Source organism: Harpegnathos saltator, unplaced genomic scaffold, assembly GCF_003227715.2.
Source record: "Harpegnathos saltator strain DR-91 unplaced genomic scaffold, Hsal_v8.6 scaffold405, whole genome shotgun sequence".
Lineage (NCBI taxonomy): Eukaryota > Metazoa > Arthropoda > Insecta > Hymenoptera > Formicidae > Harpegnathos > Harpegnathos saltator.
The window spans coordinates 52,831-71,833 of record NW_020230212.1 but is presented as its reverse complement, the minus strand read 5'-3'; the positions used below and the strand labels follow the sequence as shown (position 1 = coordinate 71,833).

General features: G+C 43.4%; 2 protein-coding genes across 2 annotated transcripts; both read right to left on the bottom strand.

Annotated features, from left to right (window-relative positions):
* Positions 1-5,385: 5,385 nt before the first annotated feature.
* On the bottom strand, positions 5,386-6,018 carry LOC112589121 (baculoviral IAP repeat-containing protein 3-like). Its single transcript, XM_025301213.1, has one exon. The coding sequence runs from the start codon at positions 6,016-6,018 to the stop codon at positions 5,386-5,388; it is 633 nt and encodes a 210-aa protein (XP_025156998.1).
* A 7,035-nt stretch (positions 6,019-13,053) lies between these two features.
* Positions 13,054-15,231, bottom strand: LOC112589120 (dentin sialophosphoprotein-like). Its single transcript, XM_025301212.1, has one exon. It carries the CDS (start codon positions 15,229-15,231, stop codon positions 13,054-13,056), a length of 2,178 nt encoding a protein of 725 aa, XP_025156997.1.
* Positions 15,232-19,003: the final 3,772 nt, after the last annotated feature.

Sequence of the window (19,003 nt, the reverse complement as noted above, 5' to 3'; positions counted from 1 at the left end):
CTTTTTCAACATTTAATTTACGATATCTCGCTAATCATTTGTCGAAAGAAAAAGTAGTACAAGACTTTTTACTCCATTTGACGTAAAAAATATATTGTTACAATAGCGCTTTGACTTTTGTTAATTTAATAATTTCGGAATTTCCAAAAGTTGATAAGTTAATAAAAATTTGAACGCTATTGTAGCAATATATTCTAAAGACTAAATAGAGTAAAAAGGTCTATCACTTTTTCTTGCGACAAATTGCTAGCGAGAATCGTAAGTTAAATGTTGAAGAAATTTTCCTTAAATATCTTAACACTTTGCTAACCGCGTGAGCCATGACTAACTCAACGCTTTCTACCGCGCATTTTCTCAAGTTGCTAAGAGAAAGGTAGGAGATCTCCCCCAGTTGGTCATGGAGCGACTTACTTCGAAGTGGGTAGATTTCCCCACTCGGTCGGCAAAGTGCCCTGTGACGACGGAGCGACCTATCGAACCGATAACTTTTACGACTACGATAACGAGACCTCCACTGTCGCCAGGACACGGTCGGTCATGACACCAGTCGAATACCTGCTCTCGATATTATGATTGCAATAACGGCCACATTTTGAGTATCTCGAAGTTATTCGTCGGAATAACTTTTTTGACCTGGAAGTGTGCGACATTGCAGAGCTCGTTACTTGTTACACGACTTTACATATACATTGAAAATAAATGATTAAAAATAAATACAGCAGTCCAAATTAGTTGAGTTTACTTTCTGCGTACAATATATCCCATATGTCTCGTCCTAACGCCGCGTACTGTCGTCGTCGCCCAAATATTCGTTGTATTTGTGTGGCGGCGTGATCGGTTTGTACCGTGAAGCTAAATTAACGATATCCGCAACATTGAGAATTGGCATGTCTAGAACAATTTCTCTGTTCGTTCCACTACGCGTTTGATCGATACCGCCGCCGCCACCACCACCATCCTGTTCACCGTCGTTGCTAGAAATTCGGAGATAAAATTCGCGCTCTGATACACCGATGCGTTGCAAGTAAATTCTCATGCGCTCGGGTTTTACAAATTCACGTTTGAAGCGAGCGAAGTCGCCAGGAACCCAGTATTTGAACGTGTCCATAGCCGCGGTGCTATGCGAAATGTCATCGACGTTGTCCATCGAATCCGCTAGAAAACGACCGGCCAAAGTGGCCAAAGACGTACGACTCGTGACATATCCGAAAAAGACGGCGGTGCATCGCCGTCGAAATGCGTCGTCCAAATTGTCCAATCGATTCGTTGTAAACACGCTGAACACGCCGTAGTTATCCGTACCGTCGTTGGGCTCTAGTATCGTGAGAAACCGCGTGAGCAAGCTGTAATCGCCGCTGCTGATAGGCGGTGCGCCGCTGCTACCGCTGCGATTCTTCACCAAGCCATCCACTTCGTCCATGAGCAAACAACATTGCGGCCGGTTACGTGAACCAAAGCGCGCATACGTTCGTACAGGATGCGCAAGTTCTTTTCCGTTTCGGAGCGATATGAGGAGAGAAGATTCTCAGCGTTCACGAACGCCAAGTTGAGTCGCAATGTTTGTGCGACCGCGCATGCAGCCGCGGTCTTGCCCGTACCCGGAGGACCGTACAAAATCACGTTGGCGCCGGCCTTCGTACGAGGTTTGCGCCCGTCCATTGAATTGTTGGTGACGCGAGCGTTGTGTTTCGCATTGGATGTGCTACTGTCAAAATCAAAGTACGTATTCACGATGAGACGATGTTGTTCCTCGTATCCCGGCAAGTCGTCGAGAGAAACTGAAAGACTTTCATACGGAATGTATTCATACAGTCCACGTGTATCCGTACGCGGATCCACGTCATCGCCGCCGCTGTCACCTACGTCGACGTTGTTGCGAGCATTTTCCAACCGGCGTCGCGCGGTGGCCAAGTCGCGTTCCAGATTTCGCGCGCCGCTCACAGATATGGCGAGCTCACCAAATCCGCTCAATTGCATCGAACGCAACAAGAGCGCCTGCATAGTTCGCGCTACCGTTTCGCGCCTCAGAAACATACGGTCGCTCGCCTGCAAACGGTCCTCGTACAGATCCAAAAATCGTGCTACTTTGGCACCAAAGCGAACGTGGCCGTCCGCTGCCGCTCCGTTGTTGCTGCTCTCGAGATGCTCGATCTTTACAGCTTCGTCGTTGTACTCGCGAACGAAACGCTGCAAGTCGCGCGTGTACTCTCGATCGCGTTGCATATTCGTCGTTGACCGTATCGCCGTCGCCATTTTAGTACTTATACCGATCGTTGTTCAAATTGCGCGCGCGTGACGCTGACTCGTCTCGGTTGATTCATTTTTTTTTTGTCGATTACTGCACGAGACGTAAGATGGTGGATCTTATGTTGAACCAGAGAACCGAACGCGCGACTAAGCATTCACCGGATAAGTGTCCGAATTCGGCGTCTGATTTCGGCGTTCCATGGATCCTATTTTTCGTATACGTTCACCAAGATACGTCAACGTGTACGAAAAATAAGATCCATAAAACGAATCACGATCGATTCTTATTTCGAAACTGTGAGCGTCCTACACATATATTACAGGACGATCATCGAACTCGGTGCTCAAGGTCTGCACACCTTCGATTATGAAAAAAATAGGACGCGTATGGCGCATTAGGTATACGCGCTATTGACGTTGCTATGTGATGAACTAACGACATTCACGAACGCGATAAAGTTGTTTGCGCTGGGGAAAGGTAAAAAATAAATATTTTTACATGTATACGTTTATATATATATATATATATATATATATATATATATATATATACGTTTATTACAAATTATAACAGTCGAGACTTCCACAAGTGGCACTGTTTGGATAACATCGGTAGCATCGCATACATAACATCTGTGAGAGCGCGACGTACCAAGTCCCGTTGTCTGCATGGCACGGCAAATTGTATAGGTGCGAGAAAACCATGAACCATAACTGATTTCGCTAGCGCTAAACTCGACAAATTCAATGGATTTCGCACTGCGCGCGATTGCTTCCTTCGAAAGAACTTTGTACCTACAAGGGTATCGCTGTCCATGTCACTATCCGTATCGTGATTCTCGGGAGCGCGGTCGTCGTCACAACAATTCTCAAATTCATTGTGCCTGTCTCGTTCATATATACGTTCACAATGCTCATAGAAATCGAACGCTTCCTCCCATACATTGAACCCGAAAACATTCGACATCATTATGCGTAAAGTGTTTCGCAACGCAGATCGAAATATCGTATCGTACAAACTGCACAACGGCTCGCATCGATGTATCGGAATCCCATGTACGCAACGCATCATATCTAAAAAGACACCAAGCCTCTTGTACGACCATTGTCTTCGCGTATAAAGTCTAGTATCGGTTGTTGTACTAACTAATCGTAGTATCGTGTCAGCCGCACGTTGCACCGTAGCGTATGGAGCAATAAGACTCAATGGAGCAGCCACAACCAAATTTCCGATTAACAAACAGTATTCGAACGCATTGATCAAAGCGGAATGAATTTCTTTCCTCGAAATATCACTATTATTGTCAAATCTATGACAAAAACGATCGTACAATAATCGCACAAACAGTGCGCTACAGTTGTATTCATATGCATTCTCGAATGAATTTACGTTGAGTTGCGGTAATTTTAGCAATTCGGGCAATATTAGTCGTATAAAGTCACAATCGCTGACAGTTCGCCAAACAGTCATACTTCTCTCGTCGCTCACAAAGAGTAAACCACGGTACGCCGTTTCCCGTCGTTTGTCGATGTTCTGTTGCTGCTTGTGCTGGGAATCAGGTCGAATCGTTTCCGAAATACTTTCTTCGATAGCATTTAGCGTCATCAATAATTCATCCTCTTTGTAATGATATAGCGCATCGTCCATTTCTTTCGTATATGCATGTAATATCAGGATCAGGCAATGAACCAGCAGTTTTCGATCGTTTAATTGACTATTAGCCAGCAAAGTCCACATAGCAGCTGAAGATTCGCGTATAACTTTTTGCGGTCGAATCGTTCGAGCAATTGCAACCAATGAGAGTTTAGGTAGCCTCGTATTGTTGATGTTATAGTTGAATTTTATAAAACGTGCGAGCGATGTCAAGCGCGTGCGATATTGCTTCGGCTATCAACGTGTCTTGCAACAATGGTTCGGTGTGCGAAATCACCGGTCGTTCCAACTCGAACGATTCCGTTGACGATTTAGTACGACATCGATGTCTACGGTTGAAGTAGTTTCGACGCAGCACGCGCGCTCGACTGCATGAGATCGCTCGATCATAATATAGCGAACGATGGATACTCGACGATCCATCCAAGGCACACTATTCAAAACATGGGACACGAGGTATAGAGAGGACAAAGTCTATCTCATATTCGAACAAATCGTCTTCTTCGGTGTCGCTGCTCGAACTATCTGACGAACTTCCAGAGGTCTTGGTATTTCTATCGAACACCTCCTCACTGCGTGGCATTGCGCGCCGTGTAATCACGAAATTAGATCCCGTTGCGTCAAACACGAACAACTCGTCCCAATCGTCGCTGTCACTGCTCGAACTCTTCGACGAATTCATTGCTGTACGAATAGATTCTTCGTTCAGCGATCTTGGCGTTTTTATTGAGCCACCTCCCGCCCCCCCTCTTCACCTACATCCCTCCCCTCTCCCCACTACGTGGCATTACGTTCGCTAATATTGCGACGTATTCATTTCATATGTTCGATAATATGTTTTAATATCGATTTTGAATTGCAAAGAGTATAATCGCTCTACAAACAGGACATTCCGTTAGATTTTCGCTACAGTACGTACACGATAATGTATGTCGGCAAGGTAAAAATAGAACGTTTCGTTCATATTCGTAACATATGATACACTCGTGTTTACACTCTTTGAATTTCTGCTGAGATCGAAATGTCGGTGTCGACGGCGTCAGCGCATCGCCGTCAAAGATTCGTTCGCATTTATACGACTGCCTGACTGACTCTGTTTGTTCGATTACTAAAAATAAGTTTTCACGAATCGCGGCATGGTCCGTGTGACGTAGCACATTCAACAATAGATTAGCTCGGTTACGGAGATTTTCTATTTGCACGACAGAATTTGAAGTGTTGCAAGACATACGTTCAAAGCTTTCGATCAATTTCGCATACTCTTTTACGTCGCGCTGCGTGGCTAGAAGCAGATCGTTCAAACGATGCGAAAGAGCTGTAACGCCAAGAGTGTCATTTGTGCCAATCGAACGAGTAGCTGCCGGTATGTAATCCATTAATATTCGATCAACTACACGCTCATCGAAGTCGCGTTGTCGTCGCCGATGATCATATGCAACAGATCGCCGCATATTGAGGCATTCGTCCTCGTCTACGTTGGAACGCTATTGAACGCTCTCGCCTACGCTGGTACACTCGTTCTTCTCCGTGCCAAGAATGTCATTGATATCATCACCACTATCATCACCACCATCATCACCACCATCATCACCATGATCGAATCTGTTCGGCCTTCTCGGTGCCGGGATCGGAGAAGCAGCTTTCTCTGATTCGGGCTCAGTAGTACCTTCGTTGAGAAAATGAACGCGGGATACAACTTTGGCCCAGGAACATTCTCGACTCCAGTACAAATGTTCCCTCCACGGATCAAATGTGTCATTCGTTATGGTCACATCGTCACTACTACGCCAATTTTTCAATACGAGCCCGCACATGTAGCACATCATCAAATCGGAGATACCTGTGTAAAAGAAACCGACCCACGCTAAATCTCGATGATACCGTCGCGACGGCAATGCGTCGCGTAACCATTGATCAAAAGTGGCCAATCGTTGTTCGAAAGAATCAAATTGCACATATATAGGCTGCCCTAACTGTACGCTCGATGTAAATTCTCGCTGAACATTGCCTTGTATCGTCGCCGGCGACGGCCTTGTTTCGTCCTCTTCGCTGTTGTGACGGCAAACGTTGTTGTCGCTCGCTGTGACGAAACGACGACGCGGTGTCGTTGACGCCATACCGCACTGCTCCTTCTATTCTTTGGGTGACAGACGCAATGAAAAATATCGGCAATTTAGCAATAACTGTTCGGCGATGTCGAGCTTCTTATAGCTACATGATAACACGGCTCCCTTTTTTAGAAAGAGATAAATATGATCGCCTAAGCGTCACATTATCGCGCCGAACAGATGCTATCAAGTTGAGGCGTTTCAGTCAAGATTTCACATTGGCCGTTGTAAAGGCTTAGGGTTTAGGTATCTCCTAATCTAATCTTAACCTAACCTAACCTAACCTAACACTGAGCGGATCGCTTGAAATGACCTGAAAAGTAATTTGAAGATCCGAGCGAAACGTATCGTCTTTCAGTTTAAATACGTGCACAAGGGGTGAAATTCGGTCACATCCAAACGTTCTCTCGAAGGACTCGAGTCACTTCGAAACAAGACAGCAATCGCGAGTGTCGAATACGAGTTGCGCGTACGTGTCAGTCTGACACTTTAAGTTTAGTCCGACAGAATGTTTAATAATTTGTTATAAAAAATGTTTGTTCCCGTGCAACGCCGAAAACAAATCGTTGGTGCCGTTACGTTTTCAATGTGCGAAAGACACAGTAACGTCTTCGATAAAACAGACGTATCAGCCAGGGCCCGATGGATACGCGAATATCACGGTGATTACGTGCAACGAGCGTACAAGCGCATAAGTGAACAATTGAGTGATTTAAATAATAAACTTAATATTCGCTATGAAATGTTAACACATTTCTTGCAAGAAGACTTCGACGATTTTCGTGACATATCGATGGAGATTCACGATTGCAACGTGTGCAAAATAGTAAATAACTTCAGTTCCAACTTGAAGCATATTAAAATGCACAATGATACAATACCCGTTATATCAGGTGTAGTAAAAAGAAATCCATTATTTTTGCATGAAATTGAAGGCTTTAATTACCATAGTTAGAATGATCCGATTTAGGTCAAATATGCGCCGTTTTGTTCGATAACTTGTTGCCATTTTGAAGGTAATTTCATTATGCCTCTCTCATCCCTAGAAGCCCTCGTCCCTACTGGCAAAAAATTGAGACAGTCGATTTTCACAAGCCTCTCTTGAAGCGAATTTTTCACCAGCAAAATTGTTCGCCATGGACAGGAACAGATGGTAATCACTTGGTGCCAGGTCCGGACTGTAAGGTGGATGCATAAGAACCTCCCAACCAAGCTCCCGGAGCTTCTGGCGAGTCACTATCGATGTGTGTGGCTGGCGTTGTCCTGATGAAACACAATTCCTCTCCTATTGGCTAAAGCTGGCCGCTTCTGGGCGATTGCTTCCTTGGACGGTCCAATTGTTGACAGTACAGTTCCGAGTTAAGAGTTTTGCCGTAGGGGAGCAGCTCATAGTAGATAATTCCCTGCCAATCTCACCAAACACACAGCAAAACCTTCCTGGCCGTCAATCCTGGCTTGGCCACCGTTTCCGCCGGCTCACCGCGATTCGACCACGACCGTTTTCGCTTGACGTTGTCGTAAGTGATCCACTTTTCATCACCAGTGACCAACCGCTTCAGAAATGGGTCGATTTTGTTGCGATTCAGCAGCGATTCGCAGATGGAAATTCGGTCCATGAGGTTTTTTTTCGTTAACTCGTGTGGCACCCATACATCGAGCTTCTTTTTGTATCCAGCCTTATTCAAATGGTTCCAAACAGTTTTTTGTGCAATCTTTAGCTCTTGGGCAATCGAAACAGTGCTTACATGATGGTCGGACTCGACAATGTCCATGATTTTATCGATATTTCCGACAATTGGCCTTCCAGTGCGTGGTGCATCTTTGACATCGAAATTACCGGAACGGAATCGACGAAACCAAAATTGCGCGTGATTGGCTGTTACAGTATCAGGACCATAAACACTATTCACATTTTCAGCCGCCTGGCTTGCGTTTTCGCCTTTATCGAAGAAAAACTGTAAAATATAGCGTATTTTCTCTTTGCTAGTGTCCATCTTTGACGCGCGCTCAAACAAAACTGAGTCAACTAATCACAAAACTGTCAGAAAAGTTTTTTTAGTACGAAATCTCATCTTTCTAACGCCATCTAGTGGAACCCGATCGGACTTATACAACGCGAGATACAGATAACTAAAGCCATCTATTGGAAAAATAATGGATTTCTTTTTACTACACCTGATATTAAACGGCGACGTCGAAGCGGCCAGGAAAGTAGGCGCTCCCGTGACAAGTGAAATTGAAACTGTTGTTACTTTTGACCACAAAACAGTTCCAGCCTCAACAACAAAGCGCCGCAAGAACAAGCGAACTGCAATCTGCCAAGCATCATGAATATACAACATTCAGAAAAGATATGTTATCGGGGACATGATGGCAATTTCGTGTTTTCTGAAAATAAAATAGAAAATAATGTAACGGCGGTGGAAAAAATCACATCAGTGACTACCGTAGGGGTCGATACGGTTGACAATTTAGATAAATTTGAAAATATTACCAATGTGGATGCGTCGATTCAAGAAGTCGCTATTGAAGCGGTGACGCCAAGCAGAATGACGTTAGATCCGACGATATGCTCGACTCTACCGATTCGAAGTCTGCCGCATGCTCAAATGATATGTTGACTGATAACATATCCATTTTGCTGAAGCGCGACGCGCACAGATTTCGGACCGCTTCGCAGAACAAAGAGGCTGAAATACCATTGGCGTCATTTTCATCGTTAGCCGAGGTATCATTGTCAGTCGAACAGTTCGCGTCGCCTAATTTTACGTACGAAACACCGCCTTCACAAGGACGACCAGTGCAAGTGCTGCACTCAACAACATCTGTACCAGAGTACCCGTATCCGTCATTGCAGCTGCAATCGGCACAACTTCCGCAAGTGTGCGATAATATGAACTACGTTAATTTGGACATCAGTACGACAAGTTGGATGAAGCAATTAGATATTACATCCAATGAAAATTTCGAACGTGAGTTCAGTGTGCAAAATATTATAGACATTCCACAAGTGGCGGAAGCAAGTGACCTTTTTCTCAACGGACCCGCAGAAGATACGGTTATCGTCTCATCGCAAAACAACGCTCGTTCTTCGAGAATGTTGAGTGAAGCAGTGATCGTCAAGTGTCCGAATGCAGAGTCCGAGGCTTACATCGAAGCACACCTGGACAAATGTTGACGCGCGTGCCACGAGGATGTGTTGCAGCAAGTAAGTGCGATCTCTACATCGCCTAATCGGGAACATTGTTAAGAACTTCTAGAGAATCTATTGTGCCAATTTAATCACGTTGTGCCCTGGTGTTTAATCAATAGAGTCGGCTTTGACGTATCAAATTCTGCAGGTATCGAGATGCAATCGCCTAAACTTATAACTTATGAATTTTTATCCGAAGGTATTGTTAATATATACAGTAGAGAACCTAGCATGTCGTGGTACAATAAAGACTCGCAAACAATCGATTATATACGAATCAGGCGCTCAAAGCGAACGAAGGATAAATGGTCGTCATTATTGCAAGAAACTATAAAAGAATCATCGCAAAGCATATTAGACGAATTGCCATTTGCCTTCACGATTGTGTCATGCGGAATAACTCTCACTGCCGCGTTGTTAACCAAAAAACCAAATCGTTTGTCCGTAGACGCTGTTGCGATTAATCAAAAAATTGTCCAAACGCTACATTTCAACATTTGTCATTGGACCGTAAAGTCGATCAAAATGTTGCGCGACCAGCCGTTTTATGCGAGTCGAAAATATACTGTACTTTGTGTTCGCAATGACGGTTTCTGCGTACTTGTCACACCTAGTTTTTCGGCAAACCTAGGAATACTTAGCCTAGCGCGTAAATCTGACGGCTCTTTATTTTACGACGTAACGCTCAGGTCGCCCGATCGTCATCCAGTGCGGTGCGGTACAATATACGCTAGGCATAATGAAAAGACAATAAAGAAAGTATTGTACGAGACACTCCCTTCTTCAAAGCGGAAAGTGGCGGCGCTTGTGGAACAGCAGCAACAAGAAAAATCGTTTCAGGGATGTGATACGTTTACTGCTCCAGAAACGTCGAATTGCGATATGAACAGTGAGCGCATTGTATCATTGTTTAATTCTAACCTAAAAGATTTTTATCAAGTAACAAATGCTACACACGAATTAGAAGGTGAAGAAACTCGACAGGCACCGCGAAAATCGTATTTAAATCGAAAAGGTAACATACGGATCGCTATAAATTTTGAGTTTTCAAATTACAACGGATCTACTTTCGCGAACGCGGTTGCAAAGCATGAATGTAATATTTCGAGAATGAGCGAGTGCAACACATTCTTTTTCTAAATTTGTAATTCATATTTGATGCCGCATATTTGACATGTAATACGTACTCGCTGCACAATTGTAAAAAAATAAACCACAATAGATATTTTATAATGAATACCTTTATTTCTTCCCCCCCCCGCCACCCTCGCTTCTTTTTTTCAGGTTGCAACAGCATCATCAACAACGTTCCAGAAATGGGACATATGCACTTGCGCACGCAGAATCAATTACCTGGCGCCGGGCGGAAAAGGTAGGAGAAACCGAGGATGGTTGATACATGGAGCATGTTGATACATTTAAAATTATTGCAAAATGACAAACGATAAAAATTCGTAAAAGAAATATAGTAAATTTGCAAAAACATAGCGGTCGGCTTGTAATAAGTTATTTCAAGCTAACTAATATATTTTCAGAAACAGAAAACATTTTTATTGCTACAATAGTACCCTAATTTTTGTTAAAATATCAATCTTTGAAAAGAACTTGTGAAAAGAATGGGTAAATTGGGTCGGTCTCGGCTTATCGTGGAAAACGGACAAAACGTCATTCCCAAAGGATTTTGACCTGCTGAACACAACTCAATCGTTAGTTTTCGTCTAAAATCCGGGGAACGTGTTTTATACTCCGAGCATCTATCATCCGATAATCGAATGGCCCGGGAAGCCTTTGCGTAAACTTTGAAGCTATTGCAAACTCGTGTATTAACTACATTAGCTGGAGACAGTTTAGATTTCCGATTTGATAGAATTATTTTCGATTTAATAGTTGAAGGTGTTCTCTTTTTATGCAAGATGTGCTGTAAATATACGTCACAGACCACCGGTACCACTTGATTTTTTTGTAAATGCGACATTTTAGGAAAAAATGTTTCAGACAAAAGTTGTATAATTTCAAAGAGGACATAAAACAGCAGTAATGTTATGTTTACAGATGGTGCCACTTTCGAGATATTCACTGATCATTGCTTTTCTTAATCGAAAACCCCAATTTTTTATTATCTCATCTTTTTCTACGGACAAATTTTAACAACTTTCGTCTGAAATATTTTTCTATTTGCCTAATATTTTTTTAGATATTTAAGGAAAACTTGATAACTTCTTCAGCTTCACGTTGCCGTATAAATGGCCGTCCTGCGCTTCCGTATAAATGGCCGCCCTGCGCTCCCGTATAAATGGCCGCCCTGCGCTCCCGTATAAATGGCCGGCCTACGCTGCCATCCGCGTCACTCTTCCACGTTTTTTTTTTGTAAACGCGACATTTTAGAAAAAAACGTTTCAGACAAAAGTTGTACAATTTCAAAGGGGACATATAAAAAATATATCATTTTGTTTACAGATGACGTCATTTTCGAGATATTCACTGATCACTATTTTTCTAAATGGAAATTCCAATTTTTTATTATGTTACCTTTTTCTACGAACAAATTTTAACAACTTTCGCCTGAAACATTTTTCTATTTGCCTAATATTTTTTTAGATATTTAAGAAAAACTTTTCAATATTTAACTTATATCTTGCTCACTGTTTGTCAAAAGAAAAAGTGATATTAGACTTTTTTATTCTATTTTATCTCTAAAATATATTGCTGGAATAGTGCCTTAATTTTTTGTTAATTTGACGATATAGAAATTTTCAAAGGTCGACAAGTTAATAAAAAATTATGGTACTATTGTATCAATATATTCTAGGGACCAAATGGAATAAAAAAGTCTAATACCACTTTTTCTTCCGACAAATAGTTAGCGATATATCATAAGTTAAATGATGAAAGAGTTTTCCTTAAATATTTAACAAAATATTAGGCAAATAAAAAATGTTTCGAATGAAAGTTGCTCAAATTAAGTGATTAAGTGATTAAGTGATAAAATAAGATAATATAATAAAAAATTGAGATTTCCATTGAAGAAAAGTAACAATCAGTAAATATCTTAAAAGTGGCGCCATCTATAAACAAAATGATATCACTGTCCTATGTGCTATTTTAAATCATGCAGCTTTTGTCTGAAACATTTTTCGATTTAACACAGTGTTTCTCGATCATTTATCAGCGCTTAATTAATTGTTTTATCGTTCGCCACGTTCAGAGAGATACGTCGAGACAAGCCAAGTTACAAATGAACCATGCGTTACGGCATGGTACCCGTCAATGATGTCTATCAACTACGCACGCATCAATGGTGTACTGTCGGACGACAATCATCCTGATCGTAAATGATATCTGAGGCACAGTTCTACGGTTGAGTCTACTGTTCTACACAATAGCGTCGATTTGACAGATTGACTACATCGTGAACTCACCATCGCATTGAGTTGCTCGGTAAGAATTTAATTGCGGTTTTTTTTTCAATCGTATTTTATTGTACACCTTGTTATTACAGATTACAGGTACGCTGTAAATTAAGAGAAAAATGGAACTTACGTTATCACTGCTACTAACGGCCACTAACTTGGTCATACTGTACAATCATACTGGACAAACTATATTGGATAGGCAACGCTTATGATTATTTTCTCCCTTGCGAATAGGAGGCCGAAGTTATTGGACGCTTTTTGAACAGCGTCGCACGCTCAGTTCATTGCAATCATCGAGTTTCATTGGACTGTGATGTAAGCGTGATATCGCAGCTACCTAATGCTTCGCCTGATGTAATCGAACGAGCTGGACAACGAAAGCTTCTTTGCTATATTATACGTCTCGAATACAAATAAATAAGAATCCAATGTACCACGTTAACCAATAAAACGATTATTTTTGATATCTCTACGTTTTCTCTTAACACTATTCAATCCAGACGACGATGTGCCTGGTCGTGATCTCCTGCGTCGTCCATCTTCTACATTTCTGCTTAATGAATAGGCATTTACAATTGGAAGAATTTCCGAAGCGATATCGTCCGAAACTTTATCACTATCACGCAAATTTGCGCTCTTGCCGCTGCTGAAAACTGCGCTTGCATCAATGCGAGGAGTTTCGTTATTTACATAGCCCTTATCGTCGCTGAGATCTGCGCTCATATCGCCATTGAGATCTGCGCTCTTGCCGCCGCTGATATCTGCGCTTGTATCGATGCGAGGAGTTTCGTTATTTACATAGCTCTTATCGTCGCCGAGATCTGTGCTCACGTCGCTGTTGAAATCTGCACTCTTGCCGCCGCTGAAATCTTCGCTCTTGTCTCCGTTGAAATCTGCACTCGCGTCAATGCGAGCAGTTTCGTCGTTTACATAGCTCTTGTCGCCGCTGAAATCTTCGCTCTTGTCTCCGCTGAAATCTGCACTCGCGTCAATGCGAGCAGTTTCGTCTTTTACATAGCTCTTGTCGCCGCTGAAATCTTCGCTCTTGTTTCCGCTGAAATCCGTATTTGCGTTAATGCGAGCAGTTTCGTCGTTTACATAGCTCTTGTCGCCGCTGAAATCTTCGCACTTGTCTCCGCTGAAATCTGCACTCGCGTCAATGCGAGCAGTTTCGTCGTTTACATAGCTCTTGTCGCCGCTGAAATCTTCGCTCTTGTTTCCGCTGAAATCCGTATTTGCGTTAATGCGAGCAGTTTTGTCGTTTGCATAGCTCTTGTCGCCGCTGAAACCTTCGCTCTTGTCTCCGCTGAAATCTGCACTCGCGTCAACGCGAGCAGTTTCGTCGTTTACATAGCTCTTGTCGCCGTTGAAGTTTTCGCTCTTATCTCCGCTGAAATCTGCACTCGCGTCAATGCGAGCAGTTTCGTCGGTTACGTGGCTCTTGTCGCCGTTGAAATCTTCGCTCTTGTTTCCGCTGAAATCCGTATTTGCGTTAATGCGAGCAGTTTCGTCGTTTACATAGCTCTTGTCGCCGCTGAAATCTTCGCACTTGTCTCCGCTGAAATCTGCACTCGCGTCAATGCGAGCAGTTTCGTCGTTTACATAGCTCTTGTCGCCGCTGAAATCTTCGCTTTTGTCTCCGCTGAAATCTGCACTCGCGTCAATGTGAGCAGTTTCGTCGTTTACATAGCTCTTGTCGCCGCTGAAATCTTCGCTCTTGTTTCCGCTGAAATCCGTATTTGCGTTAATGCGAGCAGTTTTGTCGTTTGCATAGCTCTTGTCGCTGCTGAAACCTTCGCTCTTGTCTCCGCTGAAATCTGCACTCGCGTCAACGCGAGCAGTTTCGTCGTTTACATAGCTCTTGTCGCCGTTGAAGTTTTCGCTCTTATCTCCGCTGAAATCTGCACTCGCGTCAATGCGAGCAGTTTCGTCGGTTACGTGGCTCTTGTCGCCGTTGAAATCTTCGCTCTTGTCGCCGCTGAAATCTACGCTCGCGTCCATGCGGGAAGTTTCGTTGTTTACACGGCTCTTGTCGCCGTTGAAATCTTCGCTCTTGTCGCCGCTGAAATCTACGCTCGCGTCCATGCGGGAAGTTTCGTTGTTTACACGGCTCTTGTCACCGTTGAAATCTTCGCTCTTGTTGCCGCTGAAACCTACGCTCTTGTCGCCGCTGAAATCTTCGCTCTTGTCTCCGCTGAAATCTGCACTCGCATCAATGCGAGCGGTTTCGTCGTTTACATGGCTTTTGTCGCCGCTGAAATCTGTTCCCTTGTCGCCATTGAGATCTGCGCTCTTGTCGCCGCTGAAATCTTCGCTCTTGTTTCCGCTGAAATCTGCACTCGCGTCAAAGCGAGTAGTTCCGTTGTTTACATAGCTCTTGTCGCCGTTGAAATCTGCGCTCGCGCGAGAAATTTCATCGTTTTCGTTGTTCATGCTGTCTGTTGCACCACTATGCATATTAGTATCAGTACAATTGCTCACACCACCTTGCTCGTTCGGAGTGATACTGTCGTGCGCATTTTTCGTGTTGCGACCGGAATTTTCAGCGTTCTCATAATGCCGCGCGTATTCACTGTCCTTCCAAAAACGTACCCAATTTACGAAACGTGAGTTCATGTTAGACAGTTGCTTGACGTACGTACGAATTTGATCGTGAACCGAGTTATCATGCGCAATCCACATATGCACAATCAAAGCTACGACGAGAAGTAAAATTATAGAAAGAATGGTTAAACGAGACGACCACACCAGTTGACCACGGTCGCCATTTAGATGGCCGCGTTCATCTCGAGACGTTTGCATAGAATCCATTGTTCGACTCGCACCTTCTGCTGTACACAAACACCATCTGACCTTAGTAATCGCGACTCCTCACAGGAAGTCGTAGGTTTCTTTCGTTGATAAATCTCTTGTCACCAAAGATGACGTTACAACGTTTCTGCGACTTTTCGTTTGCTCCGTCACAGTTGATGATACAATAGCTCGAGTTTCGCACCTACCGCGCAATTCCTTTTCATCGGCGAATATCATTTCAGCGAGCGTTCGTTCGTTTGACGCATGCTTCAGATCATCGTGAATCAAGCGTTCGATACTCATAATGAAAGCCATAATCGATGCCACTCGTCGATCACATTGCGACGAATATAGATTATCATTCCAATACGATGATCGATCATGTAGCGACTTTGCAGGTTCATCATTTACAGCTATTCGATCGTCTTGGATACCTTCGGCCAACAGAACGCCACGCTCCACATTGGTTGGATCGCACACGATATAAAGTTTTCGCGTATTCGCATCTAACCAAGCGCTAAACAGTATTTCGATATTCCGTTGACGAGTAACCTGCGCGACGTAACACGTCCTGCGCCACGTCCGACACGCGATAGACTTTTCGATGTCATAAAAATATGAAAAGTACAAGGAGACGCATTAGAGAACGTATTCGTGATCGATTCCGGTGGACAACGTGCCAATTAGGCATCCGGTTCCTCCCAGACACTGGCTAGCAGGATCCGCGCATCTGTGAGACAGTTGTCCAACTTGGTCTGAATACTGCCTATCGCGATAGCGCAATGTCTCTTCCACGAATAACGAACGCATCAACAGTTCTCTGTCGAAATCACGTCCTATCGCATACACGATTCGCAACTCACGCAGTGGTTTCTCGATGGATTGCCGTTCGTATTCGATTCGACGGCATCGTCCTGAAACGAGACGACGTGCACGTATAGCCTGCTGATATCGCCAACGATGAACCTCATTAGGCCCCTTTTTACACTCATTCGTAACTTGCAAAGACATGTTGCGCATATTCTCTCTCTCTCTCTCTCCCCCCCCTCTCTCTCAATCTCTCTCTCAACTTATTCACTCGTGGCCATAACGAAAAAGCGTGACTTCAGAACTGCCTCATATTGTAGACAGTCCCGGTATATATTTTTCGCATCGCGGTCGCTCACGTTTTGTTCTGTCGATTCGAGCCGGTCGACAGCGCAAAAAATTGTCTATTCTATATATGTTAGCGCAAATACCGGAGTACAGAGCAGTAATCCCTGACTCTATTGTACTTCTTGACTGTTCTATGATAGAGGAGATGCGAGTGTTCCGATTCGGCGCAGAGTGAGAGAGGGAACGGTAGGCCGTAATCTGTACATGTAAAAGAGATGTTGGTGGAAAAGTCGTTTCGTGCAAAGGGATCGGGGGGGGGGTCGCGCGTATGCTTTAATTTTGACATTAACTGTCTCTGGTCTTGCCAAGTTTTGTCTGAACACATGCGCCTATTTGTGTTTCGCTGTAATTTTTGGCTACTTCTTCGCAATCATCAAGTCTAGGTCGTCGATATTTTCATTACGTCTATCGCTCTCGTTTTATGTGAAGAGATATCGAAATACGAGCGGAATAACATATTCGACTTTGACTATGTTGTGTTACAAAGGTATCTCATCTCGTCCGTAAAACACGTTCAAAATGATTCTAGTTGGCTCATTACGACCTTCGCTATGGCTAAAACACTATCTATTATTTCTATCATCATCATTGTGGCCTCAACCAACTTTACATTTGCTGCGTCGAGTGTCACAATGTCAGCATTCAGAACAGTATCGCTGTTTACATCGCCAATGTTGTCGTACACTTTGCCGCTGAAATCTACAGTCGCCTTCCCACTCTAATTGGCGCAATTCTCATCGCATCACTCTGCGCTTTTCTCAGCGCTAGAATTAACTTTCTATCCTCCGCTTCAGAATTTGTGCTCTCGTCGCCATGCGCGTTTGTATCTATACGGTTGCTCACACCTTCACGTTCGTCCAAATCGGTAGCCACGAAACTGTGACGCGAAGCAGGGGCACCCTCCAACTCCTTGCTTTGTTTTTTGCCCCTGTCAGTGTCACTCATTTCACTCCGAGCAGCATTAGGAGCGCGCACGAGAGTATCGTTCGTAGCGACACCGTCGTGTGTATTTTCCATGTCGCGATCGAAATTTTCAGTGTTACCATACGCAATCAACATATACATAATCAAAGCTACGATACCGAGGAGAAAAATTATAGAAAAAATGTGCAAACGAGACGACCACGCCAGTTTACCACAGTCACCATTTCGATGTCGGCATTTATCTCGAGAGTTTCATCGAATCCATCGTTAGACTCGCACCTTCTGTTGCCTCTTAGTAGTAGTCGTGATTCTCATAGGAAGTCGTAGATTTCTTTCGTTGATCAATCTTTTGTCATCACAGACGATGTTACAACGCTCCTGCGACTTTTTCGTTTGCTCCGTCACAGTTGACGATACAATAGCTCGAGTTTCGCACCTACCGCGCAATTCCTTTTCATCGGCGAATTTCAGCGAGCGTTTGTTCGTTTGACGCATGCTTCAGATCATCGTGAATCAAGCGTTCGATACTCATAACGAAAGCCATAATCAACATCACATTCGTCGACCACATCGCGAAGAATATAGATTATCGAATCACGTTACGACGGATATAAATCATCGTATTCCAATACGATGATCGATCATGTAGCGTACTTTGCAGGTACTTCTTCACAATCACCGCTAAATCGTCGATATTTACATTGCGTCTGTCGCTCTCGTTTTATGTAAAGAGATCTCGGAGTACGGACGGAATAAAATATTCGATTTTGGCTGTACACTGGGTGTCTCATTTTAAGTGATATGGGCAATTATCTCGCAAATCGATTTTAGTGAAACATTTTTCGAATGAAAGTTGCATTGCTTGAAGAGGGACATATGATAGAAATATGGACTTGACCTTGAGTGACCTTGTCAAAATCAGGTCAAAGTCATTAATGTATTTTCAAACAGAAACCCCTATTTTTTATTACATATTCTTGTAGCTTATCTCGAGAGCTTTCCAAAACACGATAACAAAGTTACGTTTTATTGAGTACTTTCCGAGTTACGAAGCTTGAAAGTTAAAGTAAGACCGATCACTGATCCGGCAGCCAACTAAAGCAAGACTTATCAACGGCTGAAGACATAGTCGAATTGATATTGGAAAGACGTTGGAATAAATGTGTTAAAGTTTCAGGAGATTACATTGAAAAATAAAACATTTCACAACAAAAAAGTTTTCTTTCATTGTTAGGCCGAGAACTTTTCAGACTGCCTCGTATGTTACAAATACTTTCTTTATTCAATCGGGTCTTGAAATTACAATGCAGAATGTAGCGGCAGCGCACTGCGCTGTGCGGGTTACGTAGTCTTGCGTTTTCGTTTGGCTGCTGTTAGCGCTGTTGTCGTAGTATGACGGCACATTTCTCCAATGGACCATAGAAGCGCGCGATCGTAGATGCGTTTTCGCGCAGAGAGAGCACGTTGCGAGGAGAGGCATACGCCTCGATTGTATACGTTGTAACAATCCAGCGCT

Coding starts and splice junctions, on each gene's coding strand:
- LOC112589121 (XM_025301213.1), bottom strand. CDS start 6,018: ATGGCGTCAACGACACCGCGTCGTCGTTTCGTCACAGCGAGCGACAAC.
- LOC112589120 (XM_025301212.1), bottom strand. CDS start 15,231: ATGAACTCACGTTTCGTAAATTGGGTACGTTTTTGGAAGGACAGTGAA.